Source organism: Oncorhynchus kisutch, unplaced genomic scaffold (assembly GCF_002021735.2).
Source record: "Oncorhynchus kisutch isolate 150728-3 unplaced genomic scaffold, Okis_V2 scaffold1058, whole genome shotgun sequence".
Lineage (NCBI taxonomy): Eukaryota > Metazoa > Chordata > Actinopteri > Salmoniformes > Salmonidae > Oncorhynchus > Oncorhynchus kisutch.
Window position 1 is genome coordinate 44,770 of NW_022263003.1, and position 20,804 is coordinate 65,573.

Here is a 20,804-nt window from a genome sequence, read left to right on the forward strand (position 1 = left end):
GCTTCGTCGCTGAAAATTGACGTAACCGGTCACGTTATCTCTCAGCTGCTCACAGCATCCCGTGAAAGAGAAGATTATGCAAAATAAAATACAAATAAAATCTACGGTCAGAATTTTTGGGATATGAGGACAGACGTTCACTAAACGTAAGTGTTCATTCAAATATCGAAAATTCAGTTTTATTCATTCAAAGTTTTCAGCATACTGCGTCCCTTATTGTACAAGCTAACTGCAGCACTGTCGCTAGTTTTCGATTTAGTTAGCTGCCTGTATCCACTTCTACTGTATACAAACCGGTTATATGCCTCCCTAAATACACTATTAGGTAATGCTTGTACAAGATGACAAAGTAAATGAAGTGGATATGAAATTGTGTGTTAACCATTCTTTTGTGTTATCTGAAATGATTTCTGCGTTTAAAAGCTGTGATATAACTTGTATTTTAGCTACATTGCACCTGTTGTGTTTAGATATAGTTTCAAATTAAAATGAGTGTTTGTAAACCTGAACAAACTGTTCATCATTTGTTTCACTGCCTCTACTGTCTCTGTGGTTTCCATAGGGTGTGTGGGTTGGTGGAGCTGTCAACTGTTTGAAGTGGACACTGGAGCAGTGAGCAGTCATGAGGCCACTGAGAGACGCCCAGCTAGGGGCCTTCACCTTCTTTGCCTCGGCTCTCCCCCACGATGTGTGCGGGAGCAACGGCCTCCCCCTCACCCCCAACTCCATCAAGATCCTAGGCCGCTTCCAGCTGCTCAAGACCATTTCCCACCCCAGGCTCTGCCAGTACGTAGACATCTCCAGAGGGAAGCATGGTAGGACTACGCATCTCTGTCTGTTTGTCAATGGGTATTTTGGGTACTATTCTTGATACAGTGAAAATACATCACTCCCTCAACCTACCTTCCTTGGAGTAAAAGTGATCTAAATGCACAGAATACACCAATGGTAAAGCACTGATATAGCACTTAAATAGGCCTACCTGGAATGGTGAAAGATCCAATCAAATTTTAATGCGGGTGTAGATGTTAATGCGGTGTAAACACACCAGCCAGCTGGTCTGCGCATGCACTGAGGACGCAGCTTGGAATGCCGTCTGGGCCAGCAGCCTTGCGAGGGTTAACATGTTTAAATGTTTTACTCACGTCAGCCACGGAGAAGGAGGGGGGGGGGGGGGTGCAGTCCTTGTTAGCGGGATGTGATGGTGGCACTATATTATCCTCAAAGCGGGCAAAGAAGGTGTTTAGTTTGTCTGGAAGCTTGACGTCGGTGTCCGTATCGTGGCTGGTTTTCTTTTTGTATTCCATGATTTCCTGTAGACTCTGCCATATGTGTCTCGTGTCTGAGCCATTGAATTGTGATTCCACTTTGTCCCTGTTCCAGCATTTTGCTTGTTTGATTTCCTTGCGGAGGGAATAACTACACTGTTTATATTCAGCCACATTCCCACACCTCTTTCCATGGTTAAATGCGATGGTTCGCGAGTTCAGTTTTGCGATAATGCCGCCATCCATCCACGGTTTCTGGTTAGGGTAGGTTTTAATAGTCACAGTGGGTACAACATCTCCAATGCACTTCTTTATAAACTCACTCACAGAGTCAGCGTATAGATCGATGTTGTTCTCTGAGGCTGACCGGAACATATCCCAGTCCGCGTAATCAAAACAGTCCTGAAGCGTGGCTTCCGATTGGTCAGACCTGCGTTGAATGGTTCTAGTCACTGGTACATCCTGTTTGAGTTTCTTCGTATAAAACGGTAGGAGAAAGATGGCGTCGTGGTTGGATTTGCTGAAGGAAGAAAGGGAGGGCGGGGGAGGGATTTGTATGCATCGCTGAAGTTAGAGTAGCAGTGATTGATTGTATTACCCCTGCGCGTAGTGCAATCAATATGCTGATAGAATTTAGGTAGCCTTGATCTCAAATTTGATTTGTATAAAATCCCCAGCTACAATAAATGCAGCTTCAGGATTAGGGTTGCAAAGGGTCTGAAACTTTCTGGGAAATTTCCAGAATTTTTCTTGAGATTTTCCATGGGAAGTTGAGCCTGGGAATTTTCCTTAAATCATCAAAAAAGTTAACTTATAACAGTGAATTTTTTTTGTGGGATACACACGTCAATTCTAGGTCTCGTGGCATATTTTGGTTAAACTATCCCCAATTCAATGGAATTCAATGCAACCCTCTGCATGCACAGTGCATTCTTCCATCACATGTACAGCTGATTCTCAAGATCTTGCACACTAATGAGATGCTATTGAGCCCACACTACTACACTGTCTGAGCCAAGGACAACATGCTTTCTGGTGAGTTTTGATTACAATACTGGGTTGGGTGAATATATTCTATACGACAAACAACTTTTTGTTAACTACTAAATAGTAGCCTACAGCAAAGTGTGGTTAAATCATTTCTAACTTGTTAACAATTTCTGCTAGTTAGTTTTTGCTACCATGTGGGGTTTAGCTTGCTTGAGCCTCCTAACTGAGGTGTGTTAATGCACCTGTTTCCATTAAAGCTGTGTTAATTTGCATATACTGTGCCAAATCATATGTGAAGAATGCAACAAAGATGCAGAAGTGCTTAAAGTTCCCTCAGCGCACACAAGAAGCAACCTCTGACAAAAGTCCCTCTACTTCTATTCTAGGTTGAAATGATGAATCAGACACCTTACTGATAGCAACAGCTCATGGTCCTCCTGGAATCAGAAGTGTTTTTGACTCAATGGAGGAACGTAGTCAGAGAAATGCTGATGAATGTTTTACTCAAGCTGTGTATGCAACTGCTTCACCACTGATGTTTACAGGCAATGTGTATTGGAAGAGATTTCTGAATGTTCTTAACCCAGCATACACCCCTCCAACCAGACATGCTTTATCTACTCATTTTCTGGATGCAGAGTTCAACAGAGTTCAAGTGAAGGTCAAGCAAATTGTAGAGAAAGCGGACTGTATTGCAATCATCTCTGATGGGTGGTCGAATGTTCGTGGGCAAGGAATAATTAACTACGTCATCTCCACCCCTCAACCTGTATTCTACAAGAGCACAGACACAAGGGACAACAGACACAACGGTCTCTACATTGCAGATGAGCTGAAGGCAGTCCTCAATGACCTTGGACCACAGAAGGTATTTGCACTGGTGACAGACAATGCTGCGGACATGAAGGCTGCTTGGTCTAAAGAGGAGGAGTCCTACCCTCATATCTGTGCTGCTCATGCATTGAATCTGCTCCTCAAGGACATCATGGCACTGAAAACAATGGATACACTCTACAAGAGAGCCAAGGAAATGGTTAGGTATGTGAAGGGTCATCAAGTTATAGCAGCAATTTACCTCACCAAGCAAAGTGAGAAGAATAAGAGCACCACATTGAAGCTGCCCAGCAATACCCGTTGGGGTGGTGTTGTCATCATGTTTGACAGTCTCCTGGAGGGGAAGAAGTCTCTCCAAGAAATGGCCATATCACAGTCTGCCGATATGGACAGCCCCATCAAGAGGATCCTCCTGGATGATGTATTCTGGGAGAGGGTGGTAAAGCAGCCTGAAACGCCAGAAACCTATAGCAGTAGCCATTGCACGATTGAGGGAGACAGTGCCATCCTGTCTGATGTTCTGATGCTTGCAGATGTAAGAGAAGAAGTGTGTACTGCCCTGCCCACTTCACTGTTGCTCCAAGCAGAGGAAACTGCAGTTCTAAAATACATCCAAATGTGTGAAGACTTCTGCCTGAAGCCCTTACACGCAGCAGTGTACATGTTGGACCCCAAGTATGTTGGAAAGAGCATCCTGTCTGGTGCAGAGATCAACAAAGCCTATGGTGTCATCACTACCATGTCTCGCCACCGATGTTTCCATGAAACAGAGAATGTTACGATCTCTGATGTCTCTCTGGAAGGCAACCCTTGCTCGAATTTCATCTACCTTGTTGTTAAGAGACTGGACATTGGCGAATAGTATACTCGGGAGCTGTGGGCAATGTGCACGTCTACGGAGCCTGACCAGGAGGCCGCTCCGTCTGTCCCTTCTGCGGCGCCGTTGTTTTGGGTTGGCTTTTGTGATTAGATCCATTGTTCTGGGTGGTGGTCCAAACAGAGGATCCGCTTCGGGAAAGTCATATTCCTGGTTGTAATGTTGATAAGTTGACGTATAGTTCTTCCCGGCTGTATGTAATAAGAGGTCATTGATGACTGCCTTCCTGGGGTAACAATGTACGAAATAATATATAAACTAAATACTGCATAGTTTCCTAAGGACTCGAAGCGAGGTGACCATCTCTGTTGGTGCCATCTTGAGTGACTTTAGTGGAATCCTTGTTTTCCTCTATTTGACTATCTGGCTTTCAGAGATTGGGAAGAATACATGGAAAATCAGGTATCCTAGTATCGCGATACTGGTACCGTGACAACGCTCCACTACCAGAAATATCCTAGTATTGGTAGAGTGGGATGGAGAGTGATACTAAAGAGGACTAGGGGAGATTCGTACTTACGTGACAGGCCGACAGCAGCTTTTAAATCCTATCCCTTTCCTTTCGACATCTACTATTGTATATGACTGGTGTCCTATTAATATCAAATAAAATGTTATTCATCATATGCTTCGAAAACAACAGGTGTAGACTAACAGTGAAATGCTTACTTAGTGTGCATTCAGAAGGAAGAGGGAACGGTGTGCATTCAGAAGGAAGAGGGAACGGTGTGCATTCAGAAGGAAGAGGGAACGGTGTGCATTCAGAAGGAAGAGGGAACGGTGTGCATTCAGAAGGAAGAGGGAACGGTGTGCATTCAGTGTATTCCAACAGAGCCTTGACCTTCCCTTTCTATTTTGAGAAGCACCTAATAATCTTGTGTATTATTGTGTGAAAAGAGGCTGTTCATATTGACTTCATTGCGGTCGTACCCATAAGTTCACACGTTGATTTGTACCCCAGTTTGTCATTTACAGTTGAGCAACTATAGAGAAACTTCATCACAGGTTATAACTCCTCAAGAGGCTCTCTCAGCTTTCAACAATGTCTCTTTTTTAGTAGTGTTTTCTGTTTCATCCGAGTCACTGTAAAATAACTGAATGTGTTTGGCAAACTCCAACTGCACAATCTAACTTGTTTCGCTTTTGTTTGCTAAGCATATTACCACAAGAATGTGTTTTATTAAAAGTCTCAACAAAAACCGGAAATCATCCCAAATCCACATTATGCAGGTTTTATTGGACACATTAATGATTTTTGGCCAAAGTATACACAGTACTGTCATTATGGACTTCCTGAGTTGTTAAAAGCTTACTTTAGCCTGCTTTGTTTCATCCTTTTTTATGCCCAGATGTTTTATAGTCACGGCTAGAAGCTTATGTCAAATTGCTGTCTGAAGTATATATTCTTTTGTGCATTTTTAGCTAACCCTAACCCTTTTCCTAACCTTGACCTAATTCTCCAAACTGCTGCGAAAGTTCTCCTAACCTGCTAAGAAAAGTCAATTCTGACATGAACTGTATTCCATTTAGTCAAAACCATGTTTTAAGGTCCTGAGCGCTGAACCCTTTGTTGTCAGGTTTTGTAGATCACATTTAGTTTTTCCATTTATTGTGTGGATGGAGAGTTATAAAGGACTGAGTGCAGCTTTAAAGCTTGGTAATTGCATATGCATGTTATCACAACACATGGCGCTAGCGTTTCATTTAGAAGATTCTTCTGGGCTATGTTTAACCAATCATGTTGTGGCTAAACCTTTAACTTAAAGGCACACTCCTTCGTCGGAAAAACAACAAAATATCAGCCTTGCTGGGGAAAAAAATGGAGAACAAGCAGCAGACCTTAAAACAGATGTTTTGAAATCACATATTAAACATATAAATCAATAAAATGCCAGGGCTGACCAATGTCATTTTGATCTACCGTTTCACACCTTTTCTTCTTCCTTCTTCCAGAACGACTTGTTGTTGTAACGGAACACTACGAAAGCAGTCTAAATGATTTCCAGAAACAGGTTCAAACTGTCAGGTAAGGGTTGACCAACTGGCGGGCTGAATTTGGCCCGGCTGTTATTTTATTTAGGGCCCTAAGTTTTCTTCTATAAAAAGGAAGTGTTATTTTATTTAGCATTTTTATAGTTGGACATAAAAGACTAAAAACACCAGCAAATCAGCTCCAAGTGATTTTAATTTAGGAATCTGTTCTAGAGTACTCCCACACATTATAGAGAGATACTGTATATGTGATCGTATACAACTGCAAGCAAGGTTTGAAATGGCTGTTTTAGACAAATATTCTATCTGTTTAGGATACTTGCGGTCAATTTGCAGTCTACAAATGATTTGTTGTTATGCACTGTCCAATGAAATGCTTACTTGCAGGTTCCTTCTCGACAAAGCAACAACGATAAGAAATAGTATAATACCGAAGGCACTATATCTACATAGTCAAATATTTACACAACATAAAGACTATATATAGATGTAGTATAATGATAATGTACTATGTTATGGAATGTTAAGAGGACCCAGTTCTATTTCTCTGTCAGTAGAATGACCATGGTTTAACTGAACAAAGAAGAATAGCTTCATTACATCAGGACTAGACTATGCACTCCCCTTGCCATCTACTGGTTGACACCGATAATAACACAAACCTCTTCCATCTAAAACACTTAAAACCAAATGAACTCCTCAACTCTACAGACCCGGCAGGGGGAAATGACTACATTTTAGTACACACAATGACCTGTTGTAGCTTTGTTGGCTGGAAAACAAAGACCGACTCTGAGTACCATACATGACCCTTTTTCAAGCCAAACACCACAGGTCCTAAAGCTACGCCCAAGTTTTATAATGTGTATATAAGATTTCTCAGGCCTTGTCTGTTACAGCCCAGAGAGGGTTCTCCAGATAGCCTATGAGGCCTTGGAGGGACTAGAGTTTATGAACAAACATGGGATGGTTCACAGAGCCCTCAATGCACAGAATGTCCTCATGGACGGCAAGGTAGGTAACCTCCCTTCCCTATCAGTCGGGGTCTAATGGAAAGGCATTTATTAACACCATTTGCCATTGTCATCTAGCCTGGTTAAAACTGCGCTCTCATTTAAACAGGCTATTTGTCATCACGTTATTGATGCATTATTGATTTGTCATAAGGCCATCAATACATTGAATATTGTCATATGTAACATTGTTTCATTGTAGGGCAAGGTGAAGCTGGCTAAGTTTGGGCTCTATTACATGACAGACCACGGGGCGGATGTGGACTTTCCTATTGGGTAAGTCCTGTTCACATCTAACCTCCCATGTACAACGAATGTGTCGATAGATGTGAAAAGCTAATCAATTGTGACTGACATTAGATTAGGCAGTGAAAACATATATTTTTTTTAACATTTAGTCATTTAGCAGATGCTCTAACAGCAACATAGTAGTGAGTGCATACATTTTCATATTTTTTTTTTCTCGTACTGGTGCCCCATGGGAATTGAACCAACAACCCTGGCCTGCAAGCGCCACGCTCTACCAATGAATCTATATTAATCTATTAATCTTAAAAGCAATACATGGTCCACTGTCATATAGAGATAACTATGATAAATTATGATATGATAATGGAAGATTGTGAACCTCGAACGTCTGGAACTTGCAGTACTGTGGATCTTCTGGTAATGGAGGTCATAGGTCCCTCTGTGAACAGAACACAGTATTTAAATGCTGTTTGTGAAACAGAATGAGATGCATTACTATGACATGTATGTGTAATGGTCAATCTATTGTTTATCAAATCACATTTTGTCACATGCGCCGAACACAACAGGTGTTACAGTGTAAGGCTTACTTACAAGCCCTTAACCAACAATGCAGTTTTTAAGGAAAGCCCTTAAAAATAAGAGATACCAAATCATTCAAGAGCAGCAGTAAATAACAATAGCGGGGCTACATACAGGGGGTATCGGTGCAGAGTCTATGTGCTGGGGCCACCGATGTCGAGGTAATTATGTACATGTAAGTAGAGTTATTAAAGTGGCTATGCATAGATAATAACAGAGTAGCGGTGGGGAGGACAGGCAATGCAAATAGTCTGTGCAGCTATTTGATTAGCTGTTCAGGAGTCTTATGGCTTGGGGGTAGAAGCTGTTTAGAAGCCTCTTGGACCTAGACTTGGTGCTCCGGTACCGCTTGCCGTGCGGTAGCAGAGAGAACAGTCTATGACTAGGGTGGCTGGAGTCTTTGACTATTTTTAGGACCTTCCTCTGACACCACCTGGAATAGAGGTCCTGGATGACCGGAAGCTTGGCCCCAGTGATGTACTGGGCCGTTCGCACTACCCTCTGTAGTACCTTGCGGTCGGAGGCCGAGCAGTTGCCACACCAGGCAGTCATGCAACCCATCAGAATGCTCTCGATGGTGCAGTTGTAAAACCTTTTGAGGATCTAATAATTTTAGTCTCCTGAGGGGGAATAGGTTTTGTCATGCCCTCTTCACGACTGTCTTTGTGTGCTTGGACCATGTTAGTTTGTTGGTGATGTGAACGCCAAGGAACTTGAAGCTCTCAACCTGCTCCACTGCAGCCCCGTCGATGATAATGGGGGCGTGCTCGGTCCTCCTTTTCCTATAGTCCACAATCATCTCCTTTGTCTTGATCGCTTTGAGGGAGAGGTTGTTGTCCTGGCACCACACGGCCAGGTCTCTGATCCTCCCTATAGTCTGTCTCATCGTTGTCGGTGATCAGGCCTACCACTGTTGTGTCATCAGCAAACTTAATGATGGTGTTGGAGTTGTGCCTGGCCGTGCAGTCATGAGTGAACAGGGAATACAGGAGGGAACTGAGCATGCACCCCACGTGTTGAGGATCAGCGTGGCAGATGTGTTGTTACCTACCCTTACCACCTGGGGGCGGCCCGCCAGGATCCAGTTGCAGAGAGAGGTGTTTAGTCCCAGGGTCCTTAGCTTAGTGATGAGATTTGAGGGTACTATGGTGTTGAATGCTGAGCTGTAGTCAATGAATAGCATTCTCACATGTGTTCCTTTTGTCCAGGTGGGAAAGGGCAGTGTGGAGTGCAATCGAGATTGCATCATCTGTGGATCTGTTGGTGCGGTATGCAAATTGGGGTGGGTCTAGGGTTTCTGGGATAATGGTGTTGATGTGAGCCATGACCAGCCATTATGATATCCAGGTTTTAGATATTAAAGTAATCCATTGTTTCTGTAATAAGTACTGTAATAGATAGCTGAAGTCTTATCCAAAACCCAAAGGCCCTCATGTTTTAGAAAGTATTTGTGGGTAATAGCCTGTTGTTGAATGGGGGAATGAGTGTGTGTGTGTGTGTGTGTTCTGCCTCTGATGTCCTGTGTTATCTAGTCTCCAAGTAAAACATCTGGTTTGAAGATGAAATAAGCTTATCTGTCTAGTGTTTACGGAGATTCCTTGATATGAAGCAATGTACTGTACATGCATCACTTAAACAATGACTTCAACGAAACAGGAAGTACCTGGAATATTTAGGTAGATTAATCATCAAAGTCTGTTCATTGTCAAATGTTATCTGTTGCAAACAGGTTTCATTGTATTTAATTCAAGACAACCTCAACGCTCTCAAGTTTACTATGTCTTGCAGGGTATTCAATTGACCTTTGACCCTCTCTCTGACTATCTCTGTCCACAGGTACCCATCCTATCTGGCTCCTGAGGTCATCGCCCAGGGCTCAGTCCACCCTAGTGACCCCTCCCAGGGGGAGAACCCTCTTCCCTCGGGGCCCAAGACAGACGTGTGGTCCCTGGGAGTCCTGCTCTTTGAGCTGTGTGCAGTAAGCTCTCTTAAACCCCCATGTCTTGACCTAATGAATGATTATTTGATTGAGCTGTCAGTCAGAAGTCAGGACTGTCATTGACAGATGTTATGACAGTGTTATATAACCATTGATTTGAGGGTTCAAGTAAAGTGTGATATTGTGGTTAGTACATGAGGACAGAATGACTTCCTCCTATCAACCTTTTATTCACAGGGTAGAAGACTACTGCAGAACATTGAAATAAGCGAGAGATTGAAGTTCATCATCACCTTGGGTAAGTGAACGTGTTGCCATGTCCATCAGCCTGGTGAGCCACAGGTTGGTTATGATGGGGTTGTTCATTGTTTATGATGGGGTTGTTCATTGTTTATGATGGGGTTGTTCATTGTTTATGACATGGTGGTCTGTGTTGTTCTCAGGTTGCATTGACGACATAGTCACAGTCCTTGCAGAGGAGCACGGATGCCTGGATGCGATTAGGGTGAGTTTGAAATCAATCATAAGTCACTGTTTATTACACTGGTCCGCTAAAACCACTCTAAGGTTGATTGTCCTAGAATTCCTAGTTTGCCTAATGTGTAGTTTGCCTAATGTGTAGATTGCCTAATGTGTAGATTGCCTAATGTGTAGATTGCCTAATGTGTAGATTGCCTAATGTGTAGATTGCCTAATGTGTAGATTGCCTAATGTGTAGATTGCCTAATGTGTAGTTTGCCTAATGTGTAGTTTGCCTAATGTGTAGATTGCCTAATGTGTAGATTGCCTAATGTGTAGATTGCCTAATGTGTAGATTGCCTAATGTGTAGATTGCCTAATGTGTAGATTGCCTAATGTGTAGATTGCCTAATGTGTGGTAAAGTCATGTTTTATGATGTAGATAAAAGACTACACCTTACTATATGCTGTATTGTTGGTCCAGAGACGATTGTGATTGTAAATGACGACACTTCATCAAATACCAAAACGATGCCCTGTAACTTGTAACCGCTAGCGGTGTGTGTTTGTGCGCGCATCTGTTTGCGTGTATATGTGTGCTAATGAAATTCATATGCCCTCCATTTGCCAAAGTGTTTCCCTTGTAAAAAGGCTTTTAACCTTTCTCAGGCTATTTTATTTCTTTAGGATGCTGAAAAGCCATAAAAGCAGAGGGAGATTGGGGCTGTGGGTCTGGATTGTAGCATAACTAATGTGATTGTCAACGTTCTGTTACAGGAGCTGCCTGAGAACGTCCTGACATTATTAAGGAAATGCCTGACCTTCTTGCCCTCCAGAAGGTAACTCGACCAGAGATGTTTTATATCATGTTGTGTTGGCTATCATTTCCTGTTGGGAGGCCCATTCTCCATGCTTTCTCCAGGTACTTTTGTCATGCAGCCAAACTCTCTGCAGGGTAATAACAGGGTAATAACAGGGAAAGTGATCAAAAACATGCCCAAATGAGAACATGGTACGTTTAGAGAGAACATTTGAGAACACTTCACATAAGTTTTGTCGTGAAATCTGAACCTTTGATGAAGTGCGTGGATATGTTTTTGATGCATGTTCAAAAAAGAGATTTGACTCTGTGCTTCCATCCAGGCCCACCCCTGCAGAGCTGCTGGTTGACCCAGTGTTTGAGGGCGTGTCCTGTCTCTACGCCCCTTTCCAGCAGCCCGTCGGGCTGTTCTCCTCCTCCCTGCGCTGTGCCCACCTGGAGCTACCAGAGGACATCAGCCAGCTCTGCAAAGGTCAGAGTGCACACATGCATGCCCTGACGTGGCCACACACACGCAAACACACACTTACGGATGCACATACATTAAACAAATAAATAGTTGTTTACCATCGTAGACCTGGCTCTATGGATAAAGGATACATCTCAGACGACCACATTATCCCATGTAGAGGACCCCATGTATCATCCTTGATGCTTAGTGTGGGATTTAATGGAACCCAGGAATCCCTGGAAAACAGTGGCAATTGTTATCGATTTGGACTATCCTGCATACAATGACATGAATTGAAATGTGGCTGATTTTGAATGTATTAGACAGTTAAATGAATCTATCAATCATGTCCCAGATGATGATGAGGAGTACCTGGGGGAGAGGGCCATAGATGAGGTGTACCACCTGTGGTGTTTGGCGGGAGGAGACCTGGAGAAGGAACTGACCAACAAGGAGATCATCCAGTCCAAGCCTCCCGTCTGCACCCTGCCCAAGTACTGTACAACACGCCCTTTCTACCTAGTGGACTGTTTCAGATAATGTTGTTATACATAGCATGTCTTTCTACTGTCGTAGATAATGTAGTTCTATTCAGCATGTCTTTCTACTGGACTGTCTCAGATAATGTAGTTCTGTACAGCGGGCCTTTCTACTGTCTCAGATAATGTAATTATATACAACATGCCTTTCCACTGTACTGTCTCCAATAGTTATTAACTATTTTAATCATAGAGCAAAGCACAAAGTTAGAATAAGGTTTTCGTCTGAACTAGTTAACTATATTATATTTAAGTAGATCCATGCTATTATATAGTTTCTCATCCGGATGAATAAATGTTGAATTCAATCTCTGTGTTAGTTTCCTGCTGGAGGATGGCGAGTCGTTTGGCCAAGGCAGGGACAGGAGTTTCCTCCTGGATGACACCACCGTCACACTGTCTCTGTGCCAGCTGAAGAACGTGAGGACACCACTGTGACTAATAGATTTAACATTACTGTACAGTAACAGGAGCAAGACATTTTAGTAGTGCATTGGTCTCTACTTGGACTGTAGTGACCAGTGTTCTACCAACACCACACAACAGGTCTCTACTTGGACTGTAGTGACCAGTGTTCTACCAACACCACACAACAGGTCTCTACTTGGACTGTAGTGACCAGTGTTCTACCAACACCACACAACAGGTCTCTACTTGGACTGTAGTGACCAGTGTTCTACCAACACCACACAACATGTCTCTACTTGGACTGTAGTGACCAGTGTTCTACCAACAGCACACAACAGGTCTCTACTTGGACTGTATTGACTAGTGTTCTACCAACACCACACAACAGGTCTCTACTTGGACTGTAATGACCAGTGTTCAACCAACACCACACAACAGGTCTCTACTTGGACTGTAGTGACCAGTGTTCTACCAACACCACACAACAGGTCTCTACTTGGACTGTAGTGACTAGTGTTCTACCAACACCACACAACAGGTCTCTAATTGGACTGTAATGACCAGTGTTCTACCAACACCACACAACATGTCTCTACTTGGACTGTAGTGACCAGTGTTCTACCAACAGCACACAACAGGTCTCTACTTGGACTGTATTGACTAGTGTTCTACCAACACCACACAACAGGTCTCTACTTGGACTGTAATGACCAGTGTTCTACCAACACCACACAACATGTCTCTACTTGGACTGTAGTGACCAGTGTTCTACCAACACCACACAACAGGTCTCTACTTGGACTGTAGTGACCAGTGTTCTACCAACACCACACAACAGGTCTCTACTTGGACTGTAGTGACCAGTGTTCTACCAACACCACACAACAGGTCTCTACTTGGACTGTAGTGACCAGTGTTCTACCAACACCACACAACAGGTCTCTACTTGGACTGTAGTGACCAGTGTTCTACCAACACCACACAACAGGTCTCTACTTGGACTGTAATGACCAGTGTTCTACCAACACCACACAACATGTCTCTACTTGGACTGTAATGACCAGTGTTCTACCAACACCACACAACAGGTCTCTACTTGGACTGTAGTGACCAGTGTTCTACCAACACCACACAACAGGTCTATACTTGGACTGTAGTGACCAGTGTTCTACCAACACCACACAACAGGTCTCTACTTGGACTGTAGTGACCAGTGTTCTACCAACAGCACACAACAGGTCTCTACTTGGACTGTATTGACTAGTGTTCTACCAACACCACACAACAGGTCTCTACTTGGACTGTAGTGACCAGTGTTCTACCAACACCACACAACAGGTCTCTACTTGGACTGTAGTGACCAGTGTTCTACCAACACCACACAACAGGTCTCTACTTGGACTGTAGTGACCAGTGTTCTACCAACAGCACACAACAGGTCTCTACTTGGACTGTATTGACTAGTGTTCTACCAACACCACACAACAGGTCTCTACTTGGACTGTAATGACCAGTGTTCTACCAACACCACACAACAGGTCTCTACTTGGACTGTAATGACTAGTGTTCTACCAACACCACACAACAGGTCTCTAATTGGACTGTAATGACTAGTGTTCTACCAACACCACACAACAGGTCTCTACTTGGACTGTAATGACCAGTGTTCTACCAACACCACACAACAGGTCTCTAATTGGACTGTAATGACCAGTGTTCTACCAACACCACACAACAGGTCTCTAATTGGACTGTAATGACCAGTGTTCTACCAACACCACACAACAGGTCTCTAATTGGACTGTAATGACTAGTGTTCTACCAACACCACACAACAGGTCTCTACTTGGACTGTAGTGACCAGTGTTCTACCAACACCACACAACAGGTCTCTACTTGGACTGTAGTGACCAGTGTTCTACCAACACCACACAACAGGTCTCTAATTGGACTGTAATGGCCAGTGTTCTACCAACACCACACAGCAGTTTATTTTCTCCACATGGTTAAATCTGAAATTAACCAGAACATTTGTGTTGAGAATTCAAATCTGTCTTCTCTCTTTCAGAGACTGAAAGATGTGGCAGGAGAGGCATATTACCCTTTATTGGAAGATGAGTAAGAATCCCCTCATCTTTTACTCCTCATTTGTCACGTATTGACTTAGTAGGGATGCGAGAGCTGAGGACAGATAGACTATCATTTTATGGCTTGTTCTTTTCAATGACTGATGGAGATGGGTAATGTTCCCTTCTGGCTTTCTTCTTCCCTTGTATCTCTTTGTGTCTCGCTCTCTTGCTCTCGCTCGCTCTCTTTCTCGCTCTCTTTCTCTCTCTTCCTCGCTCTCTTGCTCTCGCTCGCTCTCTTGCTCTTGCTCTTTCTCGCTCTCTCTCGCTCTCTTGCTCTCTCTCGCTCGCTTGCTCTCTCTCGCTCTCTTTTTCTCGCGCTCTCTCTCGCTGTGTCTGTGTCTCTCTCTGTGTCTTTCTGTCTCTGTCTCTCCAGACAGTCTAGTCTGTCCCAGTCCAACAGCAGCAATGAGCTGTCTTGCACCGTCACGCTGCCACTCATCATCAGGGAGAGGGACACAGAGTACCAACTCATCCGCATCATCCTCTTCGACAGGCTCCTCAAGGTCTGAGCTCTAACACACACACACCATTGTCTCACAACCAGTACAAATGCAATCACTCTGCCGCCACAGTTTTTTAAGATCCCCCAGTTCCCAATGATTCCAGGAATAGAAAGACGAGGAGTACCCAAAGTCACATTGACCCTGTCCTGAGCTCACACTCTTTTACTCATCTTTGTGTTCCTGTCTGGTGATTTATTAAAGTCTTCTATTGGTGTGTCCAGGCCTTGGTGTCTATCTTGGTTATATCGGGTGTTGAATTGAAGTGGAGCTATGTGTTATATCAACCAGATTAGTAAAACACAGTGTCTTCTCAATGACTTATCTGGATAAATAATTACAATAGAATTGAATCTTATGATTAGAAAATGATCTGGTTGTGCTGTTTGTCCCACAGGCATACCCTTACAAGAAGAACCTGGTGTGGAAGGAGGCGAGGGTGGACATTCCTCCTCTCATACGTGGACTGGCCTGGGCTGCTCTCCTGGGAGTCGAGGTAGGAGAAGCTGATAACCATAGAGAGGGATACATTGTTTTGTTTGTAGAGATAAATAAAGCTGATAACCATAGAGAGGAATACATTGTTTTGTTTGTAGAGATAAATAAAGCTGATAACCATAGAGAGGAATACATTGTTTTGTAGAGATAAATAAAGCTGATAACCATAGAGAGGAATACATTGTTTTGTAGAGATAAATAAAGCTGATAACCATAGAGATTATGAACTTGATTAACTGCTGATTTTCATTTAATACTGTGCCATGCAATGATATTTTGGTTGATTAGATTCCTTTTTCTCTCCAGGGGGACATTCAAGCCAAATATGACAGCATTGATAAGGATACTCCTATACCCACTGACAGACAGGTACCTGCTCTTCTGATTATGGACTGGTTATCAGTTGATGGGCAAATGTTATTATTTTTGGCACTTTTCTAATTTCATATTGAACAGATATATATCCATCACATGCCTTGGTTCACACACTTCTAATGTGTGTGTGTGTGTTTTCCTCCCAGATTGAGGTGGACATCCCTCGCTGTCACCAGTATGACGAGCTACTGTCCTCGCCACAGGGCCACAGGAAGTTCAGGCGTGTGCTCAAGGCCTGGGTGGTGTCTCACCCTGACCTGGTCTACTGGCAGGGTGAGTCTGTCTCTCTGCTGTCACAATCTGACACGTTGACTCACATCTGTGCTGTGTTGTGGTCAATAGACCACTAGGTGGCAGTCAAGTCATACATTTTCAATCTAGCCAAGTCAATTCCAGTGGTGATGTGGTTTACGGTTGTACCCTGTTTTGTTTAGGTTTGGATTCACTTTGTGCACCATTTCTCTGGCTGAATTTCAACAATGAACGTAAGAGTATTTGAAACCTTCTTAAAACAGGGAGTTGTTGTTGATTTGCAGAGGTACAATGTGTATCGCTGATACTCCTTCCCTTCTCTCTTCACCTCATCCTCCCCTTTGTTGTCTGCAGCCCTGGCGTACGCCTGCATGTCGGCCTTCATCCCCAAATACCTGTACAACTTCTTCCTGAAGGACAACTCTCACGTTATCCAAGGTGAGTCCCTCCATGTACAGTGACACTTGAATAACAAGCAGCCTCCATCATCCCAGTAAAACAATCTTTAATCTACGTAAACATGTCAGTGTTCAATGTGTGCCACTAGTAGGTATATTTATGGAACTGCACCAATGAGTTGTCTAATAACACCCTTTTTGTGTGATATTGACTATACTACAGTCTCTCTGCCTTATTGCTCAAAGGAAAACTCCACCCAACTATCTTTTGTTACATTAGTCCATTGTTGATATAGTCCCACAATGTGATCTGGGACAACAAACACACCACTTGAACTCAATGTGGAGTGTTGTTTATTGTCCCACAACAGTCTCATCTAATCTCACCAATGTTGGTCTGTCTTGGATTTTAGTGTACTTTTGTTTTGGAATAAAAAGCTCAATTACGTTTTTTGTGTAGAGACCATACACGACACAAACATCTCTTTATAGTCCTGGTACAAAATATCGACAGACAATGCCCAATCTGATGTCACAATAGCTTCTGGGTCTTGTTCAATATGGCACAACGTAGATAAATGTTTTGCAACAGACACCCATGAGTAGCGTACCTCAGATAAGACCACCACTGCTTTCTCGCTAGATTTGAACTCTCCCTCTGTGCTGGTTTCAGAATACCTCACCGTCTTCTCCCAGATGATCGCCTTCCACGACCCAGAGCTCAGCAACCACCTCAATGAGATCGGATTCATACCTGACGTAAGCACTGAAATGCGGTCTGGGCTGCGTCGTCCTAACGTAAAAACTGACTGGAGAACAGTGCCGAAGGATCATAAAACTGACATGAGGGGGCTGATTGTCATATAACTGATAAGGGAACAGTTGTAGTGGATGAGCTGAAAAGTGTTTATACACAGATGTCCTACAGCAGAACTGTAGGGGGGAAGTACTTAACTGGAGGGGCCCTACTGTACATCTGACAGCAGAACTGTAGGGGGGGAAGAAGTTAACTGGAGGGGCCCTACTGTACATCTGACAGCAGAACAGTGGTGAAGGGTACTTCTGTGAGTTTTTAGATCGTGAAAGGTGAGGGACAATGGGGAGGATGGAGCAGAAGTCTGGAATCTGGCCCAGTCCCAGACTCCCTGGTCAGGGATAAAGAATCACTACTATCACATCCTTCTAATAGAGTCCTGCTTGTCATTGAGAGTTTTTGTTCGTTGGCCCCTCTCAGTTTTGGGCCAAGGCCAAGTTCCCTCCACTCAGAACATTTGTGATAATTTATACTGGGTCTAATGACAGCCTGGCCTTGCCATAAGGTCGTCGAACACCCATCCCCCGTTCAAGAACACTCACTCTCTCTTCACACCGTAGCAAGGTTAAAGGCTCTATAGGCGCTAATCAAGGCATTATCATGTTGATGAATGTGTGTCACCTCAGTGGACCAGCCCCGGGGACCTCTTCCAGAGAACGGCTGAGTCTATCAAACAGGGGCCAAGGTTTTATGGTGCCCTGTTTTTAAAGATGTATGGTGGAAGTTGTTGATGACGGGTGTAACTTCGCTCCTGTAGGAAACACTGACTTTGTTTCAAGTTCAAATTTATTTAACCAGCTGGCTCAGTTTAGAACCATTTCTCATTTACAATGACAACCTGAAACCACGAAACCACAGACCATATATCAGTGAAACCATGGTGATTAGAAGATGTGGCAGTCCCTGTCTGAAAACACTTATTGTGGGGAGAAAATAAGGACAATTTGATGTTTCACTGGTTTTCCTGTGGGTGTTTTACAGGTTCCTTTAGGGAGATAAAGGATGTGGCAAATTAAAACAATTAAAGAACCAACTTTTGTTTTGTCCACATTTACATAGTGATTTCAACAAAAGCATTTGTTATTCTGCTACAAAGCATTACGTTGAGCATCTTTCTTATAATAGTTGTTCCTTTGTCGTCAAGCAACGAGGCTGGTGGACATTATCTTCAGAGGTTAACTGAGTGCGTGGTTGTCTAATGATATCATCTCCATACTTGTGAACCCCTGTTTTATTTGTATTTAAGTTCCCTTTCAAAGGCGGAGGATTGAAACGTTATCTTCCCAGTCTGGTCGGGGATAATAATATTTGAACTCAGTGTGTTGATACAGCTTTTAATGTTTGAAGTCTTATCCAAACCATAAATAATTAACTTCTGAAGTTCGGAGGGTGTGGAGAGATGGAGGGATTTCACGAGTGTTGTACTAGCAAAGTAATAAAGTCGTACAGAGGCTATAAAAAGCCCAAATGTTAGGCTACCCAGTAACCACAACATGAACCCTCTGTTTGATTTCCCCTGTATACGTGTCAAAGTAGTGTGCTGTGGTGGTTGTTCAATAACAGACCTTGTTATATAATACTACATTGTCAAATACACGTAAGTCACCAGCCCAGTGTACTGTAGCTGTCTTCTCCTGTAATGCTGCAAGCCATAGGACCACCACTGCCATGATGCACGTAGGCTAGACTCCCCGGCCCGCGTGTTCAATTTAGGCTGTTTTCAATTTGGCCTCCCCTGGCTGCCTTTCACACCTTTCTACGACAACTAATCCCATGAGGCCTAGCCAGGGCTCTGTGGAGGAGACTGATGAAATTGAGTCCGAGGCTCTGAGTAACTCATTACCCTTGGGTATGGAGGGGGTCTGCCAGCTCCAGGAAGGCAGCCTACCAGCCCCGCTTAGCGTTTTCCTCACCTATTCAATTAACCAGCTGAAATCAATTCCATTGCAATATCCCCCCCCCCCCCCCAAAAAAAAAAAACTACCCCTGGAATAGGTGGTTGTTTGTCTGTGGAGGGTGTGTGTGTGGGAGGAGGGAAGGATAGAGAGGGGGAAAGGGAGAGAGCGAGATTTCATTGTTAGCCATTTCTAACTCTGACTTCAAGTATTCAGCAGTTTGTCCTTATTGCCACCTCTCTCTCACACACACACAGGCTATGCAAACTTAGCAGACATCAGATCAGACAAAGTTTGTGTGACTGATGTGGCTGAATTGCAAAATGTCTGCTGAAAAAGTTAAATCGACGTAACGGTTTAGTGGATTTTGTATGGCATTGATTTGATGTGTTTTGGGTTGGAATGTGTATAGCTAGGAATGTCCCTTAAAGAATACTACTGTAATGCATAGAACAGAGTAGAAATGCATGACTTTATTTATTTCATTGACTAGATCCTCTCTCTTTCACCTTGCAGCTCTATGCCATTCCGTGGTTCCTCACCATGTTCACACGTAAGTTGACCTTCTTTATTATAATGAATGTGCTCGTGTGCGTATTCTATAGGCCTTGGCACGGTGTGGGGTCAGCAGCATTTGGAACTCATAACAGAGCAGTTTAGAAAGGTCAAAGCCTCCAGTACGGTAAGGATTAGTTGCTTTTGACAGCAGTGTGACCTTTATAACCAACCCTATTAGATAATGTCTCTAGTCTACTGGGTTTACATTATACCACAGAAACTGCTGCCATGAAGGCTATTCTAATCTACTCTAATCTATTCTACTCTTCTAGTCTACTCTATTATAATGCTCTACGTTCTATGCTGGTCTATTACTTCTGTGGTAATATCTTCCTATAACATTTATATGGCCACGTAAAGAGTGGACGTCATTTATGCGGCCACGTAAAGACTGGACATTGTTTTGGTCTACTGGCTGAATACCATTTGGAATTCAGCCAACAAGACAATCACATGATTGTGGCTAGTCATTAACTGAAGTAGCCTCTGAAAGTGTTATTTGCCTACTCAGGATGTACAGTTCTGTATCATGCAGTAGGTGAACAGCGGGTGGCAGCGTTATGCTTGATCCTATTGTCGCCAAGGAATAGCAGACTGAAACAGTACTGTTAGGACATGAATAGTAGTATTATAATATCTATTTCATATTACTTTAATCTGAGTTGGAGTTTGATAAGAAGATCCAGTGTTTTTCCTATTTAATTTTGGGACGTAAAAATGCACTATCAGTAATCTGAGCAGATAGCAGACACTTGGGCAGGGGCCAGAAAGACATGCACAGTTTATTAGGTACACCCATCTCGTACAGGGTCGGATGCCCCCTTTTCCTCCAGGCTGAATTCTTCAGGGCATTCTACAAGGGCATTCTACAAGGTTTTGGAAATGTTCCAAGGGGATGTTGGTCCATGATGACGCGATGCTTCACGCAGTTGCTGCAGATTGGACAGCGGTACATTCATGCTGC

At 43.4% G+C, this 20,804-nt stretch overlaps 1 protein-coding gene across 2 annotated transcripts in view; it reads left to right on the forward strand.

The window, feature by feature from the left end:
* Window positions 1-3: 3 nt before the first annotated feature.
* Window positions 4-20,804, forward strand: part of LOC109877621 (TBC domain-containing protein kinase-like protein) — a 49,657-nt gene continuing 28,856 nt past the window's right edge. Inside the window, exons 1-21 of one of the 2 annotated variants that reach the window (XM_031817539.1) lie at window positions 4-146; window positions 563-815; window positions 5,923-5,995; window positions 6,861-6,975; window positions 7,177-7,250; window positions 9,642-9,783; window positions 9,982-10,042; window positions 10,188-10,249; window positions 10,981-11,042; window positions 11,347-11,495; window positions 11,830-11,968; window positions 12,334-12,433; window positions 14,490-14,539; window positions 14,924-15,053; window positions 15,448-15,546; window positions 15,855-15,917; window positions 16,070-16,196; window positions 16,358-16,408; window positions 16,530-16,613; window positions 17,247-17,332; window positions 19,799-19,835. In XM_031817539.1, coding sequence (XP_031673399.1) covers window positions 623-815; window positions 5,923-5,995; window positions 6,861-6,975; window positions 7,177-7,250; window positions 9,642-9,783; window positions 9,982-10,042; window positions 10,188-10,249; window positions 10,981-11,042; window positions 11,347-11,495; window positions 11,830-11,968; window positions 12,334-12,433; window positions 14,490-14,539; window positions 14,924-15,053; window positions 15,448-15,546; window positions 15,855-15,917; window positions 16,070-16,196; window positions 16,358-16,408; window positions 16,530-16,613; window positions 17,247-17,332; window positions 19,799-19,835 — 1,897 coding nt within the window. In that variant the 5' untranslated portion in view covers window positions 4-146; window positions 563-622. The remainder of the gene's footprint in view (window positions 147-562; window positions 816-5,922; window positions 5,996-6,860; window positions 6,976-7,176; window positions 7,251-9,641; window positions 9,784-9,981; window positions 10,043-10,187; window positions 10,250-10,980; window positions 11,043-11,346; window positions 11,496-11,829; window positions 11,969-12,333; window positions 12,434-14,489; window positions 14,540-14,923; window positions 15,054-15,447; window positions 15,547-15,854; window positions 15,918-16,069; window positions 16,197-16,357; window positions 16,409-16,529; window positions 16,614-17,246; window positions 17,333-19,798; window positions 19,836-20,804) is intronic. The other variant, XR_004207947.1, reaches the window with a different exon arrangement.